This window comes from Alligator mississippiensis, chromosome 4 (assembly GCF_030867095.1).
Source record: "Alligator mississippiensis isolate rAllMis1 chromosome 4, rAllMis1, whole genome shotgun sequence".
NCBI classification, from domain to species: domain Eukaryota; kingdom Metazoa; phylum Chordata; order Crocodylia; family Alligatoridae; genus Alligator; species Alligator mississippiensis.
The window spans coordinates 216,501,472-216,524,292 of record NC_081827.1 but is presented as its reverse complement, the minus strand read 5'-3'; the positions used below and the strand labels follow the sequence as shown (position 1 = coordinate 216,524,292).

At 42.8% G+C, this 22,821-nt stretch overlaps 1 protein-coding gene across 2 annotated transcripts in view; it reads right to left on the bottom strand.

Annotated features, from left to right (window-relative positions):
* LOC102572122 (sodium channel protein type 1 subunit alpha) overlaps positions 1-22,821 on the bottom strand; it is a 177,411-nt gene that overhangs the window by 103,877 nt on the left and 50,713 nt on the right. Inside the window, exons 3-7 of one of the 2 annotated variants that reach the window (XM_019480413.2) lie at positions 22,500-22,618; positions 16,676-16,765; positions 14,783-14,911; positions 14,183-14,274; positions 12,811-13,083 (exon numbers count right to left, since the gene is read on the bottom strand). In XM_019480413.2, the coding sequence (XP_019335958.1) occupies positions 12,811-13,083; positions 14,183-14,274; positions 14,783-14,911; positions 16,676-16,765; positions 22,500-22,618 (703 nt within the window). Of the gene's footprint in view, positions 1-12,810; positions 13,084-14,182; positions 14,275-14,782; positions 14,912-16,675; positions 16,766-22,499; positions 22,619-22,821 lie in introns of those variants that run through there. The other variant, XM_059727323.1, reaches the window with a different exon arrangement.

Genomic DNA, 22,821 nt, shown 5'->3' with positions numbered 1-22,821 from the left:
TTAAATTCACCCCCCACTCCTGTGGTGGGGAAAGCAGCAGCAGGGGAAGAGAGGCCCTTTACTCTCCACCCCTTGCCCCCTCAGGTCTGTGCCTGCTCCCCCTGCTGCTTTCCTCATTATGCCTGGCCTACTTCCTGTCCCTGCCCCTTGCTTCTTGTGGCTGTCCTTTTCTACCCCCACCCCCCTGATGCCTGCCCTCTGCCTCTCCATTCCTTGCCCCCTTGCCTGTGCCTACCTTCTTATTCCCTGCCTCCCCTACCTGCTGCTCTATTCTGCAGCCTTCCCCCTTCACCCCAGCACTTACCTTCTGTCGTTACAGCTCTGCTTTGGTTCCAGGGCAGTCACTAGCAGAGGCAGCCCCAACCTGGCCTGGGCAAGGAGAAGCTGTGGCAGCTTCTAGCTAGGCTGGGTCAGGGCTGGAGGGACTGGAGCCAGAGGGAGGTGAGGTAGGGAGGGGGCAGCTAGAAGGGAGGCAGGCTACACAGTGTCTCCTACCCTCCACCTGAGCCACACAGGCAGGTCTCCCCCATTGCCCCCGCAACCCCATGGTTTCCCCTGAAGTCCCCCAGCTGTGTGTCCCATCCTCTGACAAAAGAGCCATCCAGACCCAGGGATGAGCTGCTACCTGCCTCAGCTGGCACTTGAATCCAAGACAAGGCATTTTTCCCACCATGCTGATTTGGGGGGAAAATCTCATTTAGACTTGAGTAAATATGGTAGATAAAATATCTATCGAGATTTACAACTAAGGGAACATTTCCATGACAAGGAGCCACACAATGATCAACCCACCATAGACCTGAACCTTACACAGCACAGAAGGAAGGATAACTCCTGAACCCTATCTGAGGGTCAAAGCTCTGCTTTAGACCTTCAAACTATTTCTGCCTCCAAAGTCCCCCCAGGGTGCCAAAAACAGTGTTTATATAACAACCTGAGCCATACTCAGATTTGAAACAACCCTGATATTTTTATATAGCAGGCTGATAGTGGGGGGTTGCCATTATTATCATGCACAAAACAGCATACATACAAGAAGCAGAGAGACAATTTTCCAACATTTTACAAATTTATGACCAAAGACCGTCTACCTTCCTCTTCCCTTCCCCTTCCCCCAACAATACCAGAACCTATCTCTGGAAACACAGGAAAATACTTATGCTTTCTTCCCTGACCCCTCATTATCATCCTCCTAATGGATCTGATTAATATGTTTTTATAAAAATTGTTGAGATACTAGGAAGAAATGCAATACATGATTATGGGTTATAGATTAACAACAGTCTAATGAACACAAAAAAGCCATTCAGGTATCAATATTTTCAATGTTTTCAAAACTACACTGTTAGGGAGGGATGGTGTGGTGGGACTGCCCATGGTGGAGTGTCCCCAGAAAATGCCACATCAGTTGCCTCCCTAGTGAAAGGTGAGTATGGGGTACAGCCTCAGTATATAGCCTCAGCCCCCAACAACCTGGTGGGTAACCCTGTGGTAGGAACAGCTTTGGGGCCCAGGCAGGTCATCTGAGGCCCAATGGGCATGTGGCCCCAGTGAGGGGCAGTGTAGTGGTCCCAGGGAGGGGTGTAGCATAAGTAGTAGTCTGTGCTGAGTAGGATTTGCATGGGTGGCCTGAAGGACTGTGCAGGAGTGCGTAGAGTAGGATCTACAAAGGCAGGCCTAAAGGGAGCATGAGTAGAGGTCCCAATGAAGGGGCGTAGTCGCTAAGGTAAGTCTACAGATGTCTGAAGCCAAATTTGGGCCAGAGGCTGAGTGGTACAGCTCATCAAGGGAGCCAGGGAAAGCTTGATGATTTGGGTGCCATCTGCGAGGCATGGGGCATGGTATAGAGGAGGTCAGAGCAGTATATAAACACTAGGGCTGTGTGAGGCTTTGGACAGAGCTTCAGATCTGGAGAAGCTTCAGATGCTTCGGGGTCTGAAGCAGCACGTCTGGGTCGAAGCGCTGGCCTCATTAGGCTTCCTGAAGCGCTTTGGAGCCACCTCAGAGATGTGGCCATAGGGTATAATGGGGAAACAATAAAATAGCTATAACTTTGTTGTTTTTTGTTCAATTTGGATGAAATTTTCAGGAGTGGTAGATTCTGCAGAGAGCATAATGTTTGCCAAGTTTCAAGATGATCAGTTTAGGGGCTTGGGGGGGAACAGCATCCCAAATTCTTGAAAGCAAAACTCATACCACATCCAGATGTTACAACATAGCAGGGTGAAAACTGCAGAGGTGGTTGCTCTTACTGGAGCCACAAAGTCTGCCAAGTTTCAAGAAGATCAGTGTGGGGGTTTGGGGGAAACTACCCCTCAAGCTGGGGACAAACAAAACTCGTGCCATGGGTGCTTGTGGGACTGACTGTCTGGCTTGGGGCGGGGAGGGGAGACACTGCTGCAGGCCTGGCTGCTAAGCTGCTGTGTTACCAGTTACCAATCAAGCAATCATGATTCACTCAGGGACCAAGGGTGCAGGGCCCCAGAACCCCCCTGCACCGATCTCCTCGACAGCTGGCAGGCGTCACAGCAGGGGCCACCATCCCTGCAGCTGTCACCCTGCTGCACCTTAACTTACACAGGGTCACCCATGGCACTAGTTTTGCTTGCCCACAGTTTGAGGTGCAGTTCTCCCCAAACCCCTACACCAATCTTCTTGAAACTTGGCAGGTTTCATGCTCTCAGCAGAGGCTACCTTCCCTGCAAGTTTAATCCAACTCAGACAAAAAACCCCAAAGTTATAGATATTTCATTGATTCCCCATTATACCCTATGGCCAGATCTCTGAGGTGGCTCTGAAGGTTCGGAGCCGCTTCGGCCAGATCGAGGCAGAAACCTGGTCCAGAGCTCCGGATCGGATTGCGGCCATCTGAAACAGCCAGATCCGAAGCCAGATCAGATCGCTGCCAACTCGCACAGGCCTAATAAACACCTTTGGCAGCCTCCTACATTTTACATCTTATTTTATACATTAACTTGTGGCAAGCGACAGGGCAGACTGCCCTAGACAGGTGAGCAAGTCGACCTTATGACCAGCCTCATGTCCACCCCCTGTCACAAAGACAGTTCAGCTTTTTGGAGAGGAACCACAGGAAGGCTATTTCACCATGTCTTCCTCAGTTCCACAACCCAACTCTTATTGCAAAAGCATAGACAGGGTCTTCAGCGTTAACAGACAAGATCCTTGTTTCTCAAAAAGAAGGAATAAAAAAGCATAACATAAAAGTAGTATAAGATTAATGTTTTTCACCTAATTTTTGTATAGCTATCTACTCATAAAGTATGGCTTGTGTCCGCTGAGGAATTATGAAACTATTGCTCATTTTAGGAAAGAAGCTGGAGTATTTCTAATTCCCTCAGGAACACTGTCCACAATTTTGCAGATAGCACTGTGACAAACATGAATTTAAAAAATAATTTGTATGTTTTATCAATGACAATAGCTGCCCATATTTAGTGAATAAAAAGACCAAAACTAAAAAGCTGCAGTGGCTAGTGGGCACACTGGTTACAATGCTTGAAAGTGGGTATTTATTTGAAGGAGACCATAGCAGCAGAAAAATTTTGGGAATAAAGTTTTAAAAGAGGAGTTTAAATAGTTTTTTTCTGCTGCAAATTCCCAAATTGTAATCAATTTTGTAACATCACTGGCCTGCTTTGCTCTAAATATGATTGTGTCTGCATGCAGTACATTGGTAAAACTCAGTTACCATGGCAGCTAACTGCCTTTTCCTTCTCCTAGACACTTCATTGATATCTGGGTCAGAGCACTGATTTTTTGCAGAGCAGACATGATGTCTTAACCAGGTTTGTTAAAATGATATGGCTTGTCCTTACTCCTGGCTCTGAAGGTGAAATTCAGCAATGTAGAGAAGTGATGTTAAAGTCATACATGGGTCTATATATTCTGCTCTTCTGAAAAGGAATGAATGTTTAATGTGATACATCCTAAAGTGCACTGCCTCATGCACTGCTCCTGTCATTCTGGGCATATATACATCAGACTTTTTACTGTGTTCAACACAGTTGTGAAGAGGAACGCAAACTGACACAATATTGACCATAAATGACCCATTACAACAAATTACATTCAGCCCCGATTTAATTGCCTCAGTTCCCATTTGAAGTTTGGGAAAATTTGTAAAGCACTATGAGTTCTACCACAGAAAACATCTAAAAGAAAGTTACTAGTAACTGGAATTCTTTGAGATGTGTTGTCCACAAGCAGATTCTCACAGGGGAGTGCGCTCAGCCCTGAGACTTTTGATTAGAGACTTTTTTTTTTTGCCTCAGCTGTACAGGATGCTTCAGAATCTCCCATCTAGCTCTCCCATCAGAGAGAGACCGTGAGGAAGGAGGGAGCAGAGGTAGGCCTGATCCTTGGAGTTTGCTTGAATCATAGAAGGGAGGTTCCACATTGGCTATTTTGTAAGAGCTTAATACAACTGGGAATCTAGTTGGAGAGTCTTCAGAAGACTGTGACTCCTTGGATCTCTTCACTATGACTACAAGGCTGCACAAGGCCTTTAAAGGATTTGGTCCCATCCAAACAGTAAGCCAGAGCTCTTTTCACATGTATAGTGTAGAGAGTGACTTCAGACTGGGAATCATGTGGCTCTGGGGGCGGGGAGGGGAGGGAAAGGCAGGGGGTGACTGATATCAAAATGTGTTCCCTGAAGTGGAATTCAGAAACAATTTGTGGCAGAAGTCCAGGATAGGTACATTTCATTTGGATAGGAGGCTGTATACGGTGAATCCACCATTATGGGCTGGATCTCACCAACTCATCTGGAAGAGGTAACTGCCCCTAGAAAGGCCACCTTCAGAACAGGCAAGCCTTAAGTCCAATAGGTAAGCTAGGATGGTTGGGATGAAGGGCAGTGATGCAGAGATACCCCACAATGGGTACCACATAACTAGGAAAATCTGCATCATTGCTGAATGGAAACTTTCTTGCTGTACATGAGAACTTTTCTAATGGGGGTGAAACAGATGAGCTAGCTACAAGAACCATCCAGTATCCAGGTGGTCAGGTAAAGTGAGATCAGGTCTGGGTGGTATACCCTGCCATTGTCCTAAGACAGCTGGTAAGCTAAAAAAGTTCTGAAGCCAGTGCTGTTTTGCCTATGCTGGTATTATTGAAATGATTCAGGCCCAGTCTTGTGGCATCTTCATGATGACTCATGGAATTAAGGGGACTACGCAAAAGATGTATAGAAGACCATGAGTCTGGAAATTTGTTGATGGGGGACAAGTAGCAGCATTAATTGCTCCCAAAGTTGTGGCAGTTAATGCTGCCACCACTGCTCTGTCATCAAATTTCTGGACCTGTGTTGAGCCCTGTGGGCTGGATCACATAGCCCCATGTGCAGGATTGCACCAGTATATGGTTGCTCTGCAGCATGTGTGGTTGGGCCATAGGTGGATCTGGCAAGCAGGGTAGCACTGGTACATGGATGAAACTCATGGATCCTAGGCATGGGATCTAGCCTGTGAATTGGCTCCAAGCCATTCATTTGGCTCCTGGGGCCAGAGAGTTTGAGCACCACTGATCTCAGTTAATAACAGAGTCAGTTCAAATGCCAAATGGTGCCACATACAACAATGGCAACAATTTGGAAGAGAACCTGTTCTCATAGTACATTTATAGTATCAGAACTCCCCTGTGGTACCAAGGAGCCTGGATTAGATGGCACTGACAGACCAAAGGATATGACAAACTCATTCTACTCACAGCCATGAGTAACCTCTCAGGACAGATCTTTTCAGAGCCAGGACTGGAGGGATATTTGGCCCTGGAACTCTATAAGCCTCCTTCAAATTAACATGTGATTGAGAGGTCCTGGAGCTTGTGTAGTCAGTACTCCTACTCTTTTTGGGATTGTGTTCCTGAATTAACACAGCTGGCCATCCCATGATCTGGAAAAATAAATTGGTGCTAACAGAGGGGACCAGCAAAGATCACAGGTGCTAGAAAGTGGCAATACAGGGGAAATGGGTCTGGTTCTATGACTTGATGCCAGGGTCCAAGAACAACCAACAAAGGGACTTATCCAGCACAAGCATGCATGGCTTTATCTCGCACACTTTTCCTTGTCTTGAACTTGAAAGACTAACAAATATCACACTTTGCACATGTGATTCCCCAAGAAAGTATTAGCAGCCTATATGGGAGACAAAGGAATCAGCTCCTCATAAAAGGGACAACTATAAAAGCCCAACCATCCAGATGATGGCATCACAACGATGACAAAAAGCAAGAGACCTTCTACCAGGTCACTGAACTGAGGTTTGGGAACATGCATTTCATCTATTATCTCCAGAAGAAGGAAACCCTAGGGGAGAGGCTAGTGTACACTACTGTACTACTGAGATGATAAAGTCAATATATAGAAAATTACCCAAAGGAAAATTTTATATAAAGACAAAAGAACATAATCCAAGATGCCCTTGAGGTTTAAGGCCTGATGTTATTCTTAATAATCAAACAAACAAATAAACAAAACTGTACAACTTTGTGTGTGAACAATTAAAAGCTTTTTCAGATCAAAATAATATCAGACAAAATGAGATCTCCTCAGGTTCATATGATATGAGGTAATATAGAAATGGAAAGCATAGAATGGATCTTTCAGTAATAATGGTTCTGAGTAGGAATGGGTAGTCCATGCTTGTCATCAATGTATCCAAGAATAATAAAATAAAAAATGGCTTTAAGGGAAGCAGAAATTTGTTAGAGCTACCAGTAATTTGTCTGGTTTTCTTAGTTCTCCAATGCAGGGATTAGATCAATCTGTTTTAGTCATGTAAAAAACCAATGGTCTTTTAACCTGCAGAAAGAAACTATGCTGCTGTTCTCTTGGACAAAAAGCTACACAAAGTCATTAAAGTACTGTAATACTTATCAAAGTACTAATGACATAGAAACAGAGTCAACAGCAAAGTACATAGTCTGCAACAGTGAAAAGGAAATCTCATACAGAGGTCTCTAGTTAAATTTAGGAAGTCTAAAAATGGATAACTATAAGCATAAGGCTAAGTTGTTTTGGCCAGTAGCGCCCATCAAAACTACACCTGGATTTTGGAATACATTATGTCCCAACAGTGTATAAAGGGTGAAGTAAAATTCAGCCATTCTGTTTTGTACCTTTCCCAATACAATTTCCAGATCATGTAGAATTGTGGAATCCACAGATAGCTCATTCTAGAGAACTGGTTAATATAGGACAAGTAACTGTTTTTTCCTCTTTCAGAAATTGTCCACATGATTCCACTTTTTGTAATAAGCCAGCAGCAAGCTCAAAAACTAGAGAAGGTTGAAGACCTCTTTAAATACCTGAAGGACAGCTCTACCAAAGTTACCATCAAATCTTAAGGCCTCAGCTAAAGAAGAGGGCTGAGAAAAATAGTGTTGGCTACCACATAGCCACCCTATACATTTCTGATATTGGGGTGCTTGCTAGAGAAGTTGAAAAATCAGTTTGAACCTAGTGGATTGGGTTCTAAGTTGCATGAGAAAATCAATTTAGCTATTAATTAGCATAAGGAGTCATTGGATCCAGCCTGTAAAACTGCAGGGCTTTCCCTGCACCCACGCTTGCCCTGGGGTTCAGCAGCAAGGAGCTTGACCAGAACTGGAGAGCTGAAAGCTCTGCCTGCACTGCTGCTGCTTACCTTTGTCCCCCCTTCTCCCTCTCTCTCATCCCCAAGGCTGCAGTACAACTACTTAACAAGTAGTTATCAATGGCTCAATGTCTAGTTGGGAGGAGGTATCAAATGGGGTTTTCCAGGAGTCTGTCCTGGGTCCAGTATTAATGTCTTCATTGTTGATTTAGATGATGGGATTGAGTGCACAATTAGCAAATGTATATAGGTGCCCCATGTGCTGATTACACAATAGCCATCAGATAATCTATATCAGCCAAAAACGAAATCAGAGTATGAATTTATAGATTAACAGTTTAGTTTATAAGGCCAGAAAAGATGAGTGTGATAATCTACTGTGACCGTTTGCATAACGTAAGTTCTGCGATATCCCTGAATTAATTTTTGGTTTGAACTAAAGTACGTCTTTCAGAACAGATCCAACTATGATTAAAAACATTCAGTTAATAGACATGCACCCCACCCACTTAAAATGTTGTTTTAATGGTAAATTACTCCCCCCACCACTTCCTGTTAAAATTTTGTGTCTTGTTTCTTCTCAACATTTGTCTAGCTCCAGTTTTCAGATACTGTATCTAGTTATCATAGAATCATAGAAGTAGGGTCGGAAGGGACCTTGTAGATGTTCAGGTCCTACCCCCTGCCTGGGCAGGAGGAAAACTGGGCTCAAATGACCCCAGCCAGGTAGGCATTGAGCCACTTCTTAAAGACCCCCAGGGTAGGAGCCAGCACCACTTCCCCTGGAAGTTGGTTCCAGATCCTAGCCACCCTAACCGTGAAGTAGTTCCTGTGGATACCTAATCTAAACCTACTCTCCAACAACTTGTGGCCGTTATTCCTTGTTATCCCGGGGGGGCGCTGGGGGAAACAAGGTCTCCCCCAAACCCTTCTGGTCCCCCCTAGTGAGTTTATAGACGGTCACCAGGTCCCCCCTCAGCCTTCTCTTGTGAAGGCTGAACAGGTTAAGGTCCCATAGCCTCTCATTGTAGGGTCTGCCCTGCTTTCTCCGGATCATGCGGGTGGCCCTCCTCTGAACCATCTCAATGTTGTCCACATCCCTCTTGAAGTGGGGTGCCCAGAACTGGACACAGTACTCCAGCTGCGGCCTGACCAGTGTCGTGTAGAGGGGGAGGATCACCTCCTTGGACCTACTTGAGACGCACCTGTGGATACACAATAAGGTCCGGTTAGCCCTGCTGACCATGACCTTGCATTTTCGGCCCATGTTCATCTTGGAGTCAATGACTCCAAAATCCCTTTCTGCCTCCGTGCTCTCAACAAGGGAGTTTCCCATCTTATAAGTGTGCTGCTGGTTACTACTGCCCAAGTGCAGCACCCTGCACTTGTCAGTATTGAAACCCATCCTGTTTTTGTTAGCCTACCCCTGCAACCTATCCAGGTCTTGCTGCAGTCTTTCCCTCCCTACTAGCGTGCCCACCTCACCCCAAATTTTGGTATCATCAGCAAATTTAAACAGGTTGCTTTTCACCCCATTGTCCAAATCATTGATAAAGAAATTGAATAGTGCGGGCTGAAGGACTGAGCCCTGGGGGACTCCACTGCCCACTTCCCCCCAGGTCGAATATGACCGATCCACCACCACCCTTGGAGTACGACCCTTCAGCTAATTCGCAATCCATCTGACAGTGTAGGCATTGATGCCACAGTCACCTAGTTTTTTAATGAGGATGGGGTGGTCAACAATGTCAAAGGCCTTGCTGAAGTCCAGAAAGACTACATCTACGGCGATACCTGCATCCAATGCTTTTGTGACCTGATCGTAAAAGGCAATCAGGTTGGTCTGACATGACCTCCCCATAATGAAACCGTGCTGGTTGCCCTTGAGCATCATCCCTGATGCCGGCGCATCACAGATGTGCTCCTTGATGATCTTCTCAAAGAGTTTCCCCTGGATTGAGGTAAGACTGACGGCCTATAGTTGCCCGGGTCCTCCCTCCTCCCTTTCTTAAAGATGGGGACCACATTGGCTATCTTCCAATCATCTGGCACCTGGCCAGAGCACCACGAGTGCTCATAAAACCGTGCCAAGGGCCCTGCAATAACCCCTGCTAGCTCCCTCAACACCCTGGGGTGGAGAGCATCTGGACCTGCTGATTTGAACACGTCCAGCCCCTCCAGAAGCACTCTAACCCGTTCCTCCTCAACCTTAGGTCTGGAGGTGTTCCCCTCGAGTCCATCTTGAATCACAGTGGGGGAGTCCCGGTCCCTGCACAAGAAAATGGAGGTGAAGTATTTGTTAAAGATGTCTGCCTTCTCCTCTGGCGCAACCACCAGATTGCCCAGTGCATTTTGCAGGGGCCCCATATTTCCCGGCACCTTCTTCATCCTCCCTATATATTTGAAAAAGGACTTTTTATTATCTTTGATCTTGGACACTTGTCCTAGCTCTATGTCCGCCTTAGCTTTCCTAACAGGCCCCCTACAGGCCCGAGCAGTGGAGGTATGCTCCTCTTTGGAGATCACGCCCCCCTTCCACTGGGTGTACACCGCCTTCTTGACAACCAGGCCTTCCCGGACATCCTTGGTGAGCCAGGGGGGCTTTTGGGCATTCTTGCCCCCCTTGCTTCTTGTTGGGATCATCACCCCTTGGGCCCCGAGTATCGTCTCCTTAAGGAGTGACCACTCATCTTGGGCACTGAGTTCCCCTGCCCTCAAGAATCCCAGCGCCTCTCCCACCAATCTCCTCAACTCGTTGAAGCTGGCCCTCTTGAAGTCTAGGGCTACCGCCTTGCTGCTGGCCCTTGTCACCCTGCACTGGATGACAAATTCCAGCAAGCGATGATCGCTATCACCCAGGTGGTCAAGGACCTGGAGCCCCCTTACCAGATCATCACCTGTGGCCAGGACCAAGTCCAACAGGGCATTCCCTCTGGTGGGACTGTGCACCTCCTTGGTTAAGTGGAGGTCCTGTATCTCGGCCAGGAACCTCCTGAAACGGTCCGACCTGGCTGACTGCTCCTCCCAGCAGATGTCCGGGTAATTTAGATCACCCATGACAACTACATCCCTTGCCTTAAGTGCCTCTGCAAGCTGGCCCGAAAATTCCCGGTCCAGCTCCTCCCCTTGGTTGGGGGGTCTGTAGTAGACCCCCACCATTAAATCCCTCTCCCCACAACCCCCTTGTTATGTATTTGTTAGATCTAAGAGTCTACTTTGATCAAATTTGTTTTCTATGCAGATACGTTTGTTGTAATATGATCAGTACTTAAAACCTTTTATGGATACACTGTGCATACTGTGCTTCTGGAAAATTTTACTACAAGTCACATTTTCCAATCTTTTAGTCATTCTGTGGTTTTTTCCTGTAACCATTCCAATTTTCAACATTCTTCTTGAATTGGGAATACCAGTGATTGAATACTGTATTTCAATTTCACCAGTGTTCAATTCAAGGGTACTATAAACTTCCTACTTTTTCCCATATCCTCTAATTATGTATCCAAAGATACTAGCTTTTTTGGCCCCAGACTTGCACTGAGAGGTCATATTCATTTGACTGTCCATCAGCACTGCCTCCACGTTTTTTCAGAGTCAGTACTTCCCATGATAGGATCTAGCACCCTGCAAGTATGGCTTCCTTCCCAAGTTTATGACTGTGTTTGGCCATAGCAAAATATATACATATTGCTTATTCCCAGATAACAAGGGTTATATGTGCCTCTGTATCAGCAACCTGTCCTCATTACTTACCATTCCTCCAGTCTTTCTATGTAGTCTGAAAACTTGATGAGTAATGACTTTTGAGCCAGATTTTACTTCACCTATTGGAGAGCTAAGTAGACTTGGGTATGATCCAATCCACCCTGTACAAGTTCCCCAAAATGTACATCTACATTTAGACTTAAGACTAAATCACAGAAAAGCAATAAACAGGAAAAAGACACACTCATCTTTTGTATTAACCTTTTTGCAAGGACTCCAGCAGGACAGAACAGAATCACATTTAGGTGCCTAAATCCACTGATGCATCTGATAGGTGGAATAGGATCTGGCTCTTTTTGTTTCATTCCAGTTAATTAGAAAAAAACAAAATAAAATAGTATAGGAGCCAGAAATGATTTTTGCAGGATCCCACTAGCTCTACATTTAGTCACAAAGGATTTACAGTTATATTATGTGACCCATTCATTAGCCAGTTTTTAATGTACTCACTTTGTCCCTTTTATAAATCTATTTTTTTCATTTGAAATGGTAAATGGTGGCAAGTGACAAACCTCACAGAAATCTAACAACTAGTTAAAGGATGTATACAGGAGTCACTGAGGAGATTTCACTGTAGTATAGTGAGGTACAAGAGATGAATTTAGGTAAGCTAGCTTGGGTAATGCTGGCAGTCTAGCCACTATTGCAACAGGGAATGGTTTAGACCAGTATCCAAGCTATATCAGCTATCTTCATGAAAGACCACAATTACTTCTGTGACTCTAGTGCATACATAGCCTAAGATGTTACATCAACATTATTACCATTATCAAGAAAACTTGTAAATTCATCAAAATAAAAAAGTATCGTTAGTTTGGCAAGATCTGTTTTCTATTAGCACATGTTGATTGACATTAATTATATTACCCTCTTCTAAATATTTATTATTTAAGCCTCATATCAGTTATTCCCATTATTTTGTTCAGACTGATGTCAGGATGACTGGTTTATGATTATGCAGGTAATCCCATTTACTTATTTTTTTAAAGATGGAGTAAGTTGGCTTTAGTTTTATCAACTTTAAGAAAGGATCCTCTCAAAGTCTGGACAATTATTAATTTACATTTTTACCTAATAGCTAAAGAACTCACAGCTAAAGAGTGCACGTGTGTTAGCGTTTTGCCTTTTCATAAATGTCATTTCTTCAAGGAAGTCAAGAATAAAACCAGTTTGTTGTATAGTACAAGATTGGCAGCTCCACTGTACTACCAAAATGCTTTTAGTCAAAGTTTACTGAAAATAAAATTCAATTTTTAAAAAGTGTTTATCTGTTAGCTTTTTGACAAATCCAGTTCTATTGTGTCAGATTTACATCAAGAACTTAAAGTTATACTGTCTCAATGTCTACACAAGCTACTTGCATCCATTTTTTAAAACTTTTTCAGTCACAAATAACATAAGAAGTGCTGTCAGCAGTACTTACTTTCATCATCAATGTACCCCTTCCAGTCAAATTCAGTCACTGTGGTATTAACAAGCGTATCATTTTCACCTATTGTGCTATTTAACAGTGAAGTAATATTTGTTTCCAAAGTAAAATTTTCTGGAGGCCACTGCAAACATTTATTCCTCAAGTTGCCCATGAACAGCTGCAGCCCTATTAGTGCAAATACACTCAGACAAAACACAGTGAGGATCATTACATCTGAGAGCTTCTTCACAGACTGAATTAGGGCTCCCACGATAGTCTTCAAGCCTGCAAGGAGAAATTATTTTTATTATGATGTTCAACAGATATTTAAAACATAAAAATAAAAATTTGTCCTAATAAAGTTACAGATTTCATGCAGAAGCCCAAATAAATGGTTGTAATGTCTGTGAAATAATATTCTGTGAACAGCTTTATCACTTGTGAAAATGAATAAATAGCTGAACATTTAATGTTCATTTGAAATTGTGAATGAAAATGAATTGCACATATTCCAAAACACTTGTTTTGATGCTAAAACAAGTGACTGTATTATTCATGCTTTACATGAATTTCGCATAAAGAAAAATCTTACTTTTTCACTATTTGCCAATACCTTGTGCCCCAAACCTTTGCTAATATCAGTTTTATAACATACTACATAGATAAAACTACAGAAAGGAGTTTAATAGGAAAGTGTATCATAAAAAAGTTCAATGCTATAAAACTGGAGATGGTTTGGAAAAGTATAAAACTTTAAGATAATAAATCTCCCATGCAATTCTTTATTATCTTATTCCTTGATCTTGATTAATAAATGTTTCAAACAATTTTAGTTTACAAATCACAAATATCCACAACAACTACTACATCACATTATGTAGGGAAAATACAAATGGGTAAGAAAACCTCAGGATTATTGATTTTTGTTGAATGTGGAGAGGAAAGCTTGACATCATAAGATGCAAACCACACACGCTGTATATTGCAATGTCTCATGCAAGAATTTGTTAAACTCAAAGGCTGATTTCAAAAGGAAAAGAGCTAATGTTAAAAAGCAGAGAATCATAGAGTTCAATCAATGCTAACATCTTCTGATTCCTGCTTTTTTGTGGCAAGCAACAAGGCTTATGTTGAAAGATGTGAATTGAGCTTCCTTGGAATAAAGTCAGCCTCAGCGTTTAACCTAGCTCTCACCTGGAATGACTGATATTGTTTTCAAAGCTCGGAGAACTCTGAATGTTCTCAACGCTGAGACATTGCCCAGGTCCACAAACTCTGTCACATATCTGTAATAGGGGAGTTCACACACAAACACAATGACAGGATAAAAAGGAACAGTTGGGAGGTACAAGGGGCCTAACACCTTACACCAGTTACTTCTTACCTGGGATTACAGAAATAGTTTTCAAAGCTCTCAATACTCTGAAAGTTCGAAGAGCTGAAACATTGCCTAGGTTTACAAATTCTGTTATATACCTGTAGAATTAAATCACAGTTATTCAGAATTTAGGCAGATTTTATGCTACTTACTTGGGTCTTTCATTAAGACCTCTGGTGATTTGAGCAAATAATTTAAAAAGCAACACTCAGATGTTTACCTTTCACTGCAGTTTGCCTTGCATTAATATGCTTTCATGGCCTTCAGTTAAACTTAACATGGCACTGAATTGAACCACAGTGAATTTACTTTGAAAACCTAAAATTTATCTAGACTAGATTGGTAAATTGTAGAATGAAGTCAAAGGGATGGCTCCTTTTCTGCTTAAAGAAAAAAATGCAGGACATGAAATTAGCTTCTCTAATACTTAACTTCACTAGTGGCATCTGTAATATTTATGTTTACATCAAAACAGTATTCTACAATGCATAAATCATTTTTAGACCCCCAAATATTTAGCCTGAAAAATAATTTAAATATATATTGACACTAATTTCATGCCCTTGATGCCCCTCAGTTGAAAAGAAGACATAAAACTAAACTTACGCAAAGGTAATGACAGTGAAATCAAGCCAGTTCCATGGGTCTCGAAGGAAAGTAAACGCTTCTAAACAAAAACCCCTCGCAATAATTTTTATAAGTGATTCAAATGTATATATTCCTGTAAAGGTGTACCTGGGTAAAATATTCAAAAGTTAGAAATGAGTACTATTGCAATTTTCTTATTATTAGATGATTACTTATTAATAAATACTAGATGGTTACTAAATGATTACTTATGAATCAAATGGAAGAATCAACTATTTTCAGAAATGGAGAAAATTTGAAGTAAATAAATCAGTAACTTCTAAAATATATCATGTTCATCATTATAAATATAATTGAATTCTAGGGCATTACATTTACGATGTGTTTTATGTATGTCAACTTTAGTGTGAATAGGTAGGTCTTCCTTTTCAACTTTTTTGTAGAAATTCAAAGAAATATTTTTTAAAAATGATAGGTTTCTATAAATAATTCTACATATAAATTTAGACTAATGAACACTCAATCCATTTTCCTGGTTCAAGAACACTGTGAGAACAAATTACTGTCTACTGCAGTGGTTCTCAACCTTCTTGGACTAGTGGCAGGCCTCACTGGAATTCAAGGCACCCTTCTGTAACTTTTGTGAATTGAATAGCACCCAATTTCAAAAATTAATTTATATATTGCCGTGCTTACCTCCTTATAAGGGACTGGGCAGTAGGGGTGGGGATTGTCCAGGCAGAGACGATCCTGAACTTGGTTTATTTGCTTTGCTTATCTGCTTTTCTTCTCAAACCTTGTGGTACCCTTCAAAGGATCAAGTGGCACCCCAGGGAATACCAGTGCCCTGATTGAGAATCACTGGTCTATTGTGTGACTCATTTGCTTCTAAGACATCTTGTATTAATTCTAATGGATAACAACATCCTGCATTCCTCAAAGCACTGAAGTATGCGTTTAAAGTTCCATTTCAACAGGAATACTAGTGCTTATGTGATGTCCTGAATTGGCATCTGCAACTGTGAGACTGTAGTTCTACCATATAGTCTTGCATACCACACACCCCCAAATAAAACACAGACCTTGTTTTTGGAAAGCAGAATGCAGAGAAAAAGATTTCTCTAAAGCAGTTGTTCTCAATCTTTTTAGATACAGGACACTTCTTAGAAAATGCCACGTCCAGGCTTTCACTCATTTTGCAAAGAACTCAGAGAACTCATAACAGGGAAAAATGTTTTTAACACTGTGAATTTTTATTTGAAATCATTTGGATTATCTTGTGAATCATTTCTGCACACCTTATTGTGCTAAAAAGGTGTACACCCTGCAGAATCCTTAAAACATCCCAAGACACTACAGAATGCATGCAGCAACAGCTTGCTCACCTTCAAGCAGCTCATAGTCTCTTTAGCCAAATGCTACTGCCTCTTCAGTAGCTGAAACAATTAACACGGGACTCTGCCCTGGTCTTTGCAACCCCAGGGAGAAGCAGCAGCAATCTTAGCACCTATGAGTCATAGTGCTGGCTTGCTCTATTCCACCCCACTTCTATTCTAGCAAAGAAAAATCAGTTTCCCTATGCACCCTAATTTTGGAGGGCTGATTTTGAGGGGACAACTGTTTGTGTTATGCAAGTAAATATGGTATTTTAACCACCTCATGAAAAACAGAAAGAGTTTATAGTGAAGCTGAGAACAGTATTATCCATTAACATGTACCTTACTTATTTCTGTATCCCAATTATATTTCTGAGAGAAAGATTTAGAATAATATAAATATTTCATTCAGTGTAACAGTAGAAATGCCATATACTGGCTGTTGTGAACATCCTTCACAGTAAAAAAATATAATTTATCCTAGAGAGACATTCATAATATAGGAATATACTTCAAGAAAGTATGCTTAACTTACTCTACATTCTTTGTCCAATCCGGGGGGTTACTCATGGTCATAAATACACAATTGGTCAAAATGGTGCACATAATAAGCATGCTGAATAATGTAGGTTAACAGTCAAGGAAGATACAACAGTAAGTCACACCATCCTGTTAACAACACATTTGAAAGTCATCAACCCAACCCATCCCTTTGACTTTGTTACGAATTTTAGATCTATTTTAAGGCAGTTTTAACCTAGTAGTTTTGTCTAGCAGATTAAATTTATTTTCTTTTCCTCCTTTTTCCTCGCCTTCTAAGTAAGTCCTGAAAGTTTTATAACCATTTTCTTAGTTTTTGCTTGAGTGCTAATGGGCAACAAGCCACGATTCAAATATGCAATAATTCATACTGTTTGCATGACAAACTTAAACGATAGAACTAGTAGGTGAGTTTCATTTAATTTTTTAAGCACATAGAAAAATAACATATTAGCCTCTTCTAGAGACTTAGCACTAAATTCGTTGGTGGCTTAAGCAGAAAGGACTCTGTTGATATGGAGAATACCCACCTGTAGTCATGGTGATTTTAACCTCTAGATTCACTGTGAATCAGATCTGTAGTAATTTGCAGCAGAATTAATTCTAGTTTCTAAAATATGTATCCATTCATGCATCAACTTCATAACTGTAGTCAGTGTGCATTAACCTTCCTGACAGTGCTCATCTAGACAAGTCTTGATAAACAGTATTCCTTTCTTCCTCCTTTCTCCCTTAAACCTCTCAGGTATGATATGTTGCCAGCAGAAAAATATTCTTAGCAGTTAGGTTACAAAATTCTGTCCTAACTTAAATTCCCAAACTTTCCTCAGATGTAGTTCCATATTGACTGCATTAATGCTGGTGTGCAAAAGGGCATGAATAGTTGTAGAGTTCACATCCCAAAGAAAAATTATCTTTAGCTAACTGAAGATGAGAAAGCATTCTCATTGATGATACTGCTAGTAGTAGTTGGAGATACAGCAGGCCCCAAGGTTACAAATCAGTGCAACAAACACTAGATACACTCCAGGTGCACATCCAGATGAACGCACACATGCAGGTGTTTTTTTGTTTGAGGGCACGCCCCTGCACGCACAATCTGGCACATGGCAAATCAACCTGTGCTGGTCCCAGCAGCCTTACCTGGGGTTCTGGGGGCCTTCTGGGGCAGCAGCAGCACCAATGCAGCTGCTCAAAGCCAGAGTGCGGCTTTGGCGGGCTAGCCTCCATTTCTGGTGGTGCAGTCTGCTTCTGCATGCTCTGCACAACTTTGCTTAGCAGTGTTTTGGGGGTTTTTTTACATCAAGATCTGGTGTCAAATTCTGGCACCACACTGCTAATTAGCAACACACCAAATGGGTGCATGTGTACCATGTGTGGTTTGCAGTGCCTCCAACAGCTTTGCAGCACCGCAAACTACATGCATGCACTCGTCTGGACATACCCCTTGTGTCATTGTATCAAAAGAGCCAAACTATCCTCTGGCTATTTTTCCTTTTTCTACTTACATGAAATAAGGATTATCAGTTTCAGATGCATACATTCTCTAACAGTAAATCTTTCAACTGTTGACCAGTTGAATGCAATCAAAACATACAGCATTATCATGCACTTGCTGAAGATGCTGTACTATGATTCTTCACTAACTGTCCTACCAATATATTCTTTACTATAACTGCCTTACAAATAAATAAATAAATAAATAAATAATAGATAGATAGATAGATAGATATTAGAAAAATAACTGAATGGAAACTTGGGTAGTCAAAGAAAATATTGTTATCGCAGCTAAACAGTCACCCAATACTATTTTCTAGAACCACTCAGAAATACGGATCACAGGAAGCTAGTAAGAAAGAATGACTACTGAATGCTGTTGAATTCTATTTATCCTGTAACTTGAAAGTGGTTAATTACTATCTCACGATCAGTGGTAAGGAAAGCTGATGACTGCTTGTTAAGAATCAGCACAGAAATCTGACCTCCACTCATTTCCAACAAGAAAACATCAATAGGAACAATTTGTGTAGTATCTCTACCATATATAGGCCTACAACTTAAACTCATTGGGCGCATCCAGATGAGCCCACATGTGCTTCCTGCAGTAGCTCAAACTCCTTTGAGATGCTGCAAAAGGCACGTGCAGGAATGAGAAAATGTTCCCTGCACTGCAAATTTGCAGTGTGGGAGCAAAATTAGACCCTGGGATATATAGGGATCAAAAAACCTGCAGACAAAAAATGTGGGGCAGAGCAGGGCATGGTCCCAGATCATGTCCTAAGGCAACCAGAAGCTGGGTCCTCCGCAGAGATGCTGTGGCTGCCATAGCATCTGTATGGTTGACCCTCGCCTTGGTGCTGAAGCACACTGCCTGCCCCCTGAGCCCCACTGATCCCTGCCTCGCCCAGTCCCCCCCGAGCCCTCCCAATTCCTGCCCCGCCTGGCCCTATCCCCTCCATGCCTCCTGAGCCCCCCCAATCCCTGCCCTGCCTAGCTCCATCGCCATCTGCCCCCTGCCCCCCAATCCCTGCCCCACCTGGCTCCATCCCCCACCTGCCCCCTGAGCCCCCCAATCCCTGCCCTGCTTGGCTCCACCCCTGCACCTTCCCCTTGAGCCCCCCAATGGCTGCCCCACCTGCCCCCGAGCCCCCCAATCCCTACCCTGCCCCAGTCCCTCCAGAGTCCCCCCAGCCTCCCAACACTGCCCCCAGCTCCCTTGATCACTACCCCCTCCACCCCAGCATCCCCACAAGAAAAAGAACCCAACCCTCCCAGCACTCACCAGCCGTTCTAGCTGCCGTCAGGTGTCACTGCAGCCCCCCCCACACAGCAGGGCCAGGTGACAGCCCCAGCAGCCCCAGCTGCCCCCCATTGTGTGTGGGGGGGGGCTCTGCCAGGAGGTCCAGGAGCCCCCATAGCCCCTGCTCCTGCAGTGAGTAGAGGCTTTTTATCTTTTTTTTTAAGTGCCGGAAGCCACAAGGCAGGGGCTCCTACTGGGGGAATGGGGGTGCAAGTGGGGGTGGGGGTGGGGCCAGGCAGGGAAGCCATTGGGGTTCTGGGGGAGTGGGGGGCAGGGCAGCCATGGACGGGGGCTGGAGGAGCTGGTGGGGGATGGGGGCAGGCTGCTAGGGAGGCCAGTGGCAGGACCCTGCCTGCTCAGAGCTGGCACCTTGGACTCAGCTGGAGGTGGCTGACCTCCTGGCCAATTGGGGCCAGGAGGACATGCTTTGACAGTTCAAAGCAGGCCACCATACTAGGAACATCTTCCAGGCAATAGCTGCCCAGATGGCATGGCAGGGGCACACGTGGCAGTAGTGCTGCACAAAGGACAACCCTGCAGCCACAGCCCACTGACAGCTGACCCAGAGGTGCAGATGCCTCTACTGGCTGTGCAGTTCCCATCTGGGTCTGGCAGGTGCACAGCAGGTCACAGCCAGGCAGCAGCCCCCACTGCCAGACTGCTGCAGTGGGTAGAGGGGGCAGGGAACTCTCAGGGCTGCTTCAGCAGTCCAGCTGGCACAAGGGGTAGTGTTACAGGTACCAGTTGCCTGGGCCTCAGAACCTCCTGAGAACGAGTAGCCGTGAGCTACTTGCCAGGGCAGATTTTTATACTGCTGGGGCCAGGGCAGGGCAGCTTTTTATACTGCTGGGAACAGTACAGGTGCTAGCCCCGGGCTCTAGCTCCCCCTGGCTGCAGATCCAGGAGGAGCCAGGCAGAGTTATTTTGCCCCAAGTGGCACAATTTGCCCCACATTAAAGTGCATGTCCGGGCAAGTGCTCTGAGGCAAAAAGCCCCAGCTCAAATTTGTATTGCTTCTATTTGAGCTGCTGCAAGCGCATGTGTCTGCATGTGTGGATGCACCCATTGGGGTTAAAGACACCTGAAGAATTTAATGTGGATCTACTCCCTGCAATATAACAAATACAGCAATCTTTCCTAACAAACAAAAGATTTTACCCTGGCATTAAGTGTTTGCATGATGACTGATTTTAGGTAGTGCTGTAAGTCTTTCACTTTCATTAGCACTTAAAAATTGACATGATTATTAACCCAATTAATAAATTGATACTCGAATGACAAAAGTAACAAAGAAGGAAACAAGCGACCCAAAATGGCCACATGATGGCACCATAAGCTAAGATGTGCATGTCTTTATATAAAACTTAATCTAGAAAATGTTTTCCCTCTATTCATCTCTTTTAAAATATGCGTTCTTTTAAAACAGTTGAAAAGTAGTTAAAAACAGAGATAAATATAAGTAAAAAAAGCAATTTACAGATAAATTTGTATATAAAAAGACTGAATGTAATTTGCCATTGAAAACATTTTGGGTAGCATGCTAATTTTCTGCTTTTGAGTATCATTTTAGGCTCTGAATACAAACTAAACTTCATTTTATGGCTGAAAAGTGGACTATGAAAAGCAGGATCTCAATCTTAATATTGTAGGCGTGTGCATTGAGACCATTCTTTGCATCTATTGACCAATTTTCCTCGAAATTATCAAAATCAGTAGAGGATGACCATATCTTTAGTACTGAACATTCAAATTCTGAAAACAGATTTACCTGTCTAATTCCCACTGGTAGCTGAGAGAGTCACATAGCTAGATCCCTGCACAAATACTGAAAACATGGCAATATTATTGACTGGGTGTCTTCATTAATTTTGAAGGTCATATTATCACTCACAGAAGCTCTACATAAAATATATGTTATTTGGTGGTATAGAAGACAAAATATAATTTGTGCTGGAATGCCCTCCTAGAAACTGTACATACAGCTGCACAGATTTTTAAGGTAACATGTTCAAGAAATTCCTTACTTTATTTTCACATGGAGCTTTTCTCTCTTTGGCAGACTTAAAGCTGTTTTAGAATGCTAAACTTAAATTTCTTTTTATTTTAAAATAAATAAAATAGTCAAAATTACACTACTATATTTATAAAATTACATGAATGTAATGTAATGAAAATGAATATAATCACATCTAAAAAACAGAAGCACTAATCCTTCGCAACAGAATAACAATAAGAATTTTTAAAAAGTTTTTCCTAACACAGTTGGTGCAAGACCTTCACTAAAAAGGAGGCAATGGCATTGTCACATAATAGGGCCCCAGATGGCCTTGGTGAACCCTAGTGATGACACTAATCCCATCTCTCACCCTGGCTTTCCAGAGTACCATACTGTCCTCACCTTACACCTAGTCAGAAATAAATATACATTTGGGAGGCTGCCCTCAGAATACCAGAAGTGAGCCTTGAGGTGCTTCTTTCCACCCAGCTCATCACTGGGCAGCCAGTCCAACCCAGTCCTTTAGTTCTGATCTTGAGCAGGGCTCACTCTTTAGCCCCAGTTACCATTTCTCTCTCTCTCTCTCTCTCTCTCTCTCCCAGGACTTGCAGCCTCCCCCCCAATGAGTCCCTCTTGGAGCCTGTGGCCCTTAACAGTCTTACATTGACTAAACTACTCACTGTGCCTTTTCTGGATATCCACAGTGGCCACTCTACTATCTTTCAGCTATTCCCATCCCTTGCAGCTAAAACATGTGCTGCCAAACAGAAACATAAATAACTTATCTCTGTATTAGACTCTTGGTCTCCTGTAGAGGTCATTCTTCTCCAAGGATCTGGCCCAGAATGAACTCCAGCCCAGAAGCCAGGCTTATATTGCCCTGGGCTCTACCCCCATTCATTTATTTTCATTTATTTATAGAACTCTGCTACACGTTCTAATATTATACAATACAAACTGCATAGAACTTATATTTTACCATAAAAAGTGAAAAATTTTGAACCAAGCATTTGAAAAGGATATGAATGTACCAAAATTTTAATAGCTATTTTTCTAAGAGGATTGAAGGGAGTTAAAATGTAAAGGGCTGAGGTGGCACTGAATCGGAAGATTGCCTTCCCTTTATTCAATACTATAAAAGTCTGGAAAAAAAAAGAAAGAACAATATTTATATTTGTGCAATCTGCATGACCTTTTATTCATCATACATTTTTTCCATTGACAAGAAGTAAAGTCTTGAACCATATTTTGACAGATAATTCACAGAAAATCATCTACAATCTATGCTTAAAAAGAAAACTTTTTCCTAGCAACTTACCAATTATATAGGACCATTCTGTTTTGG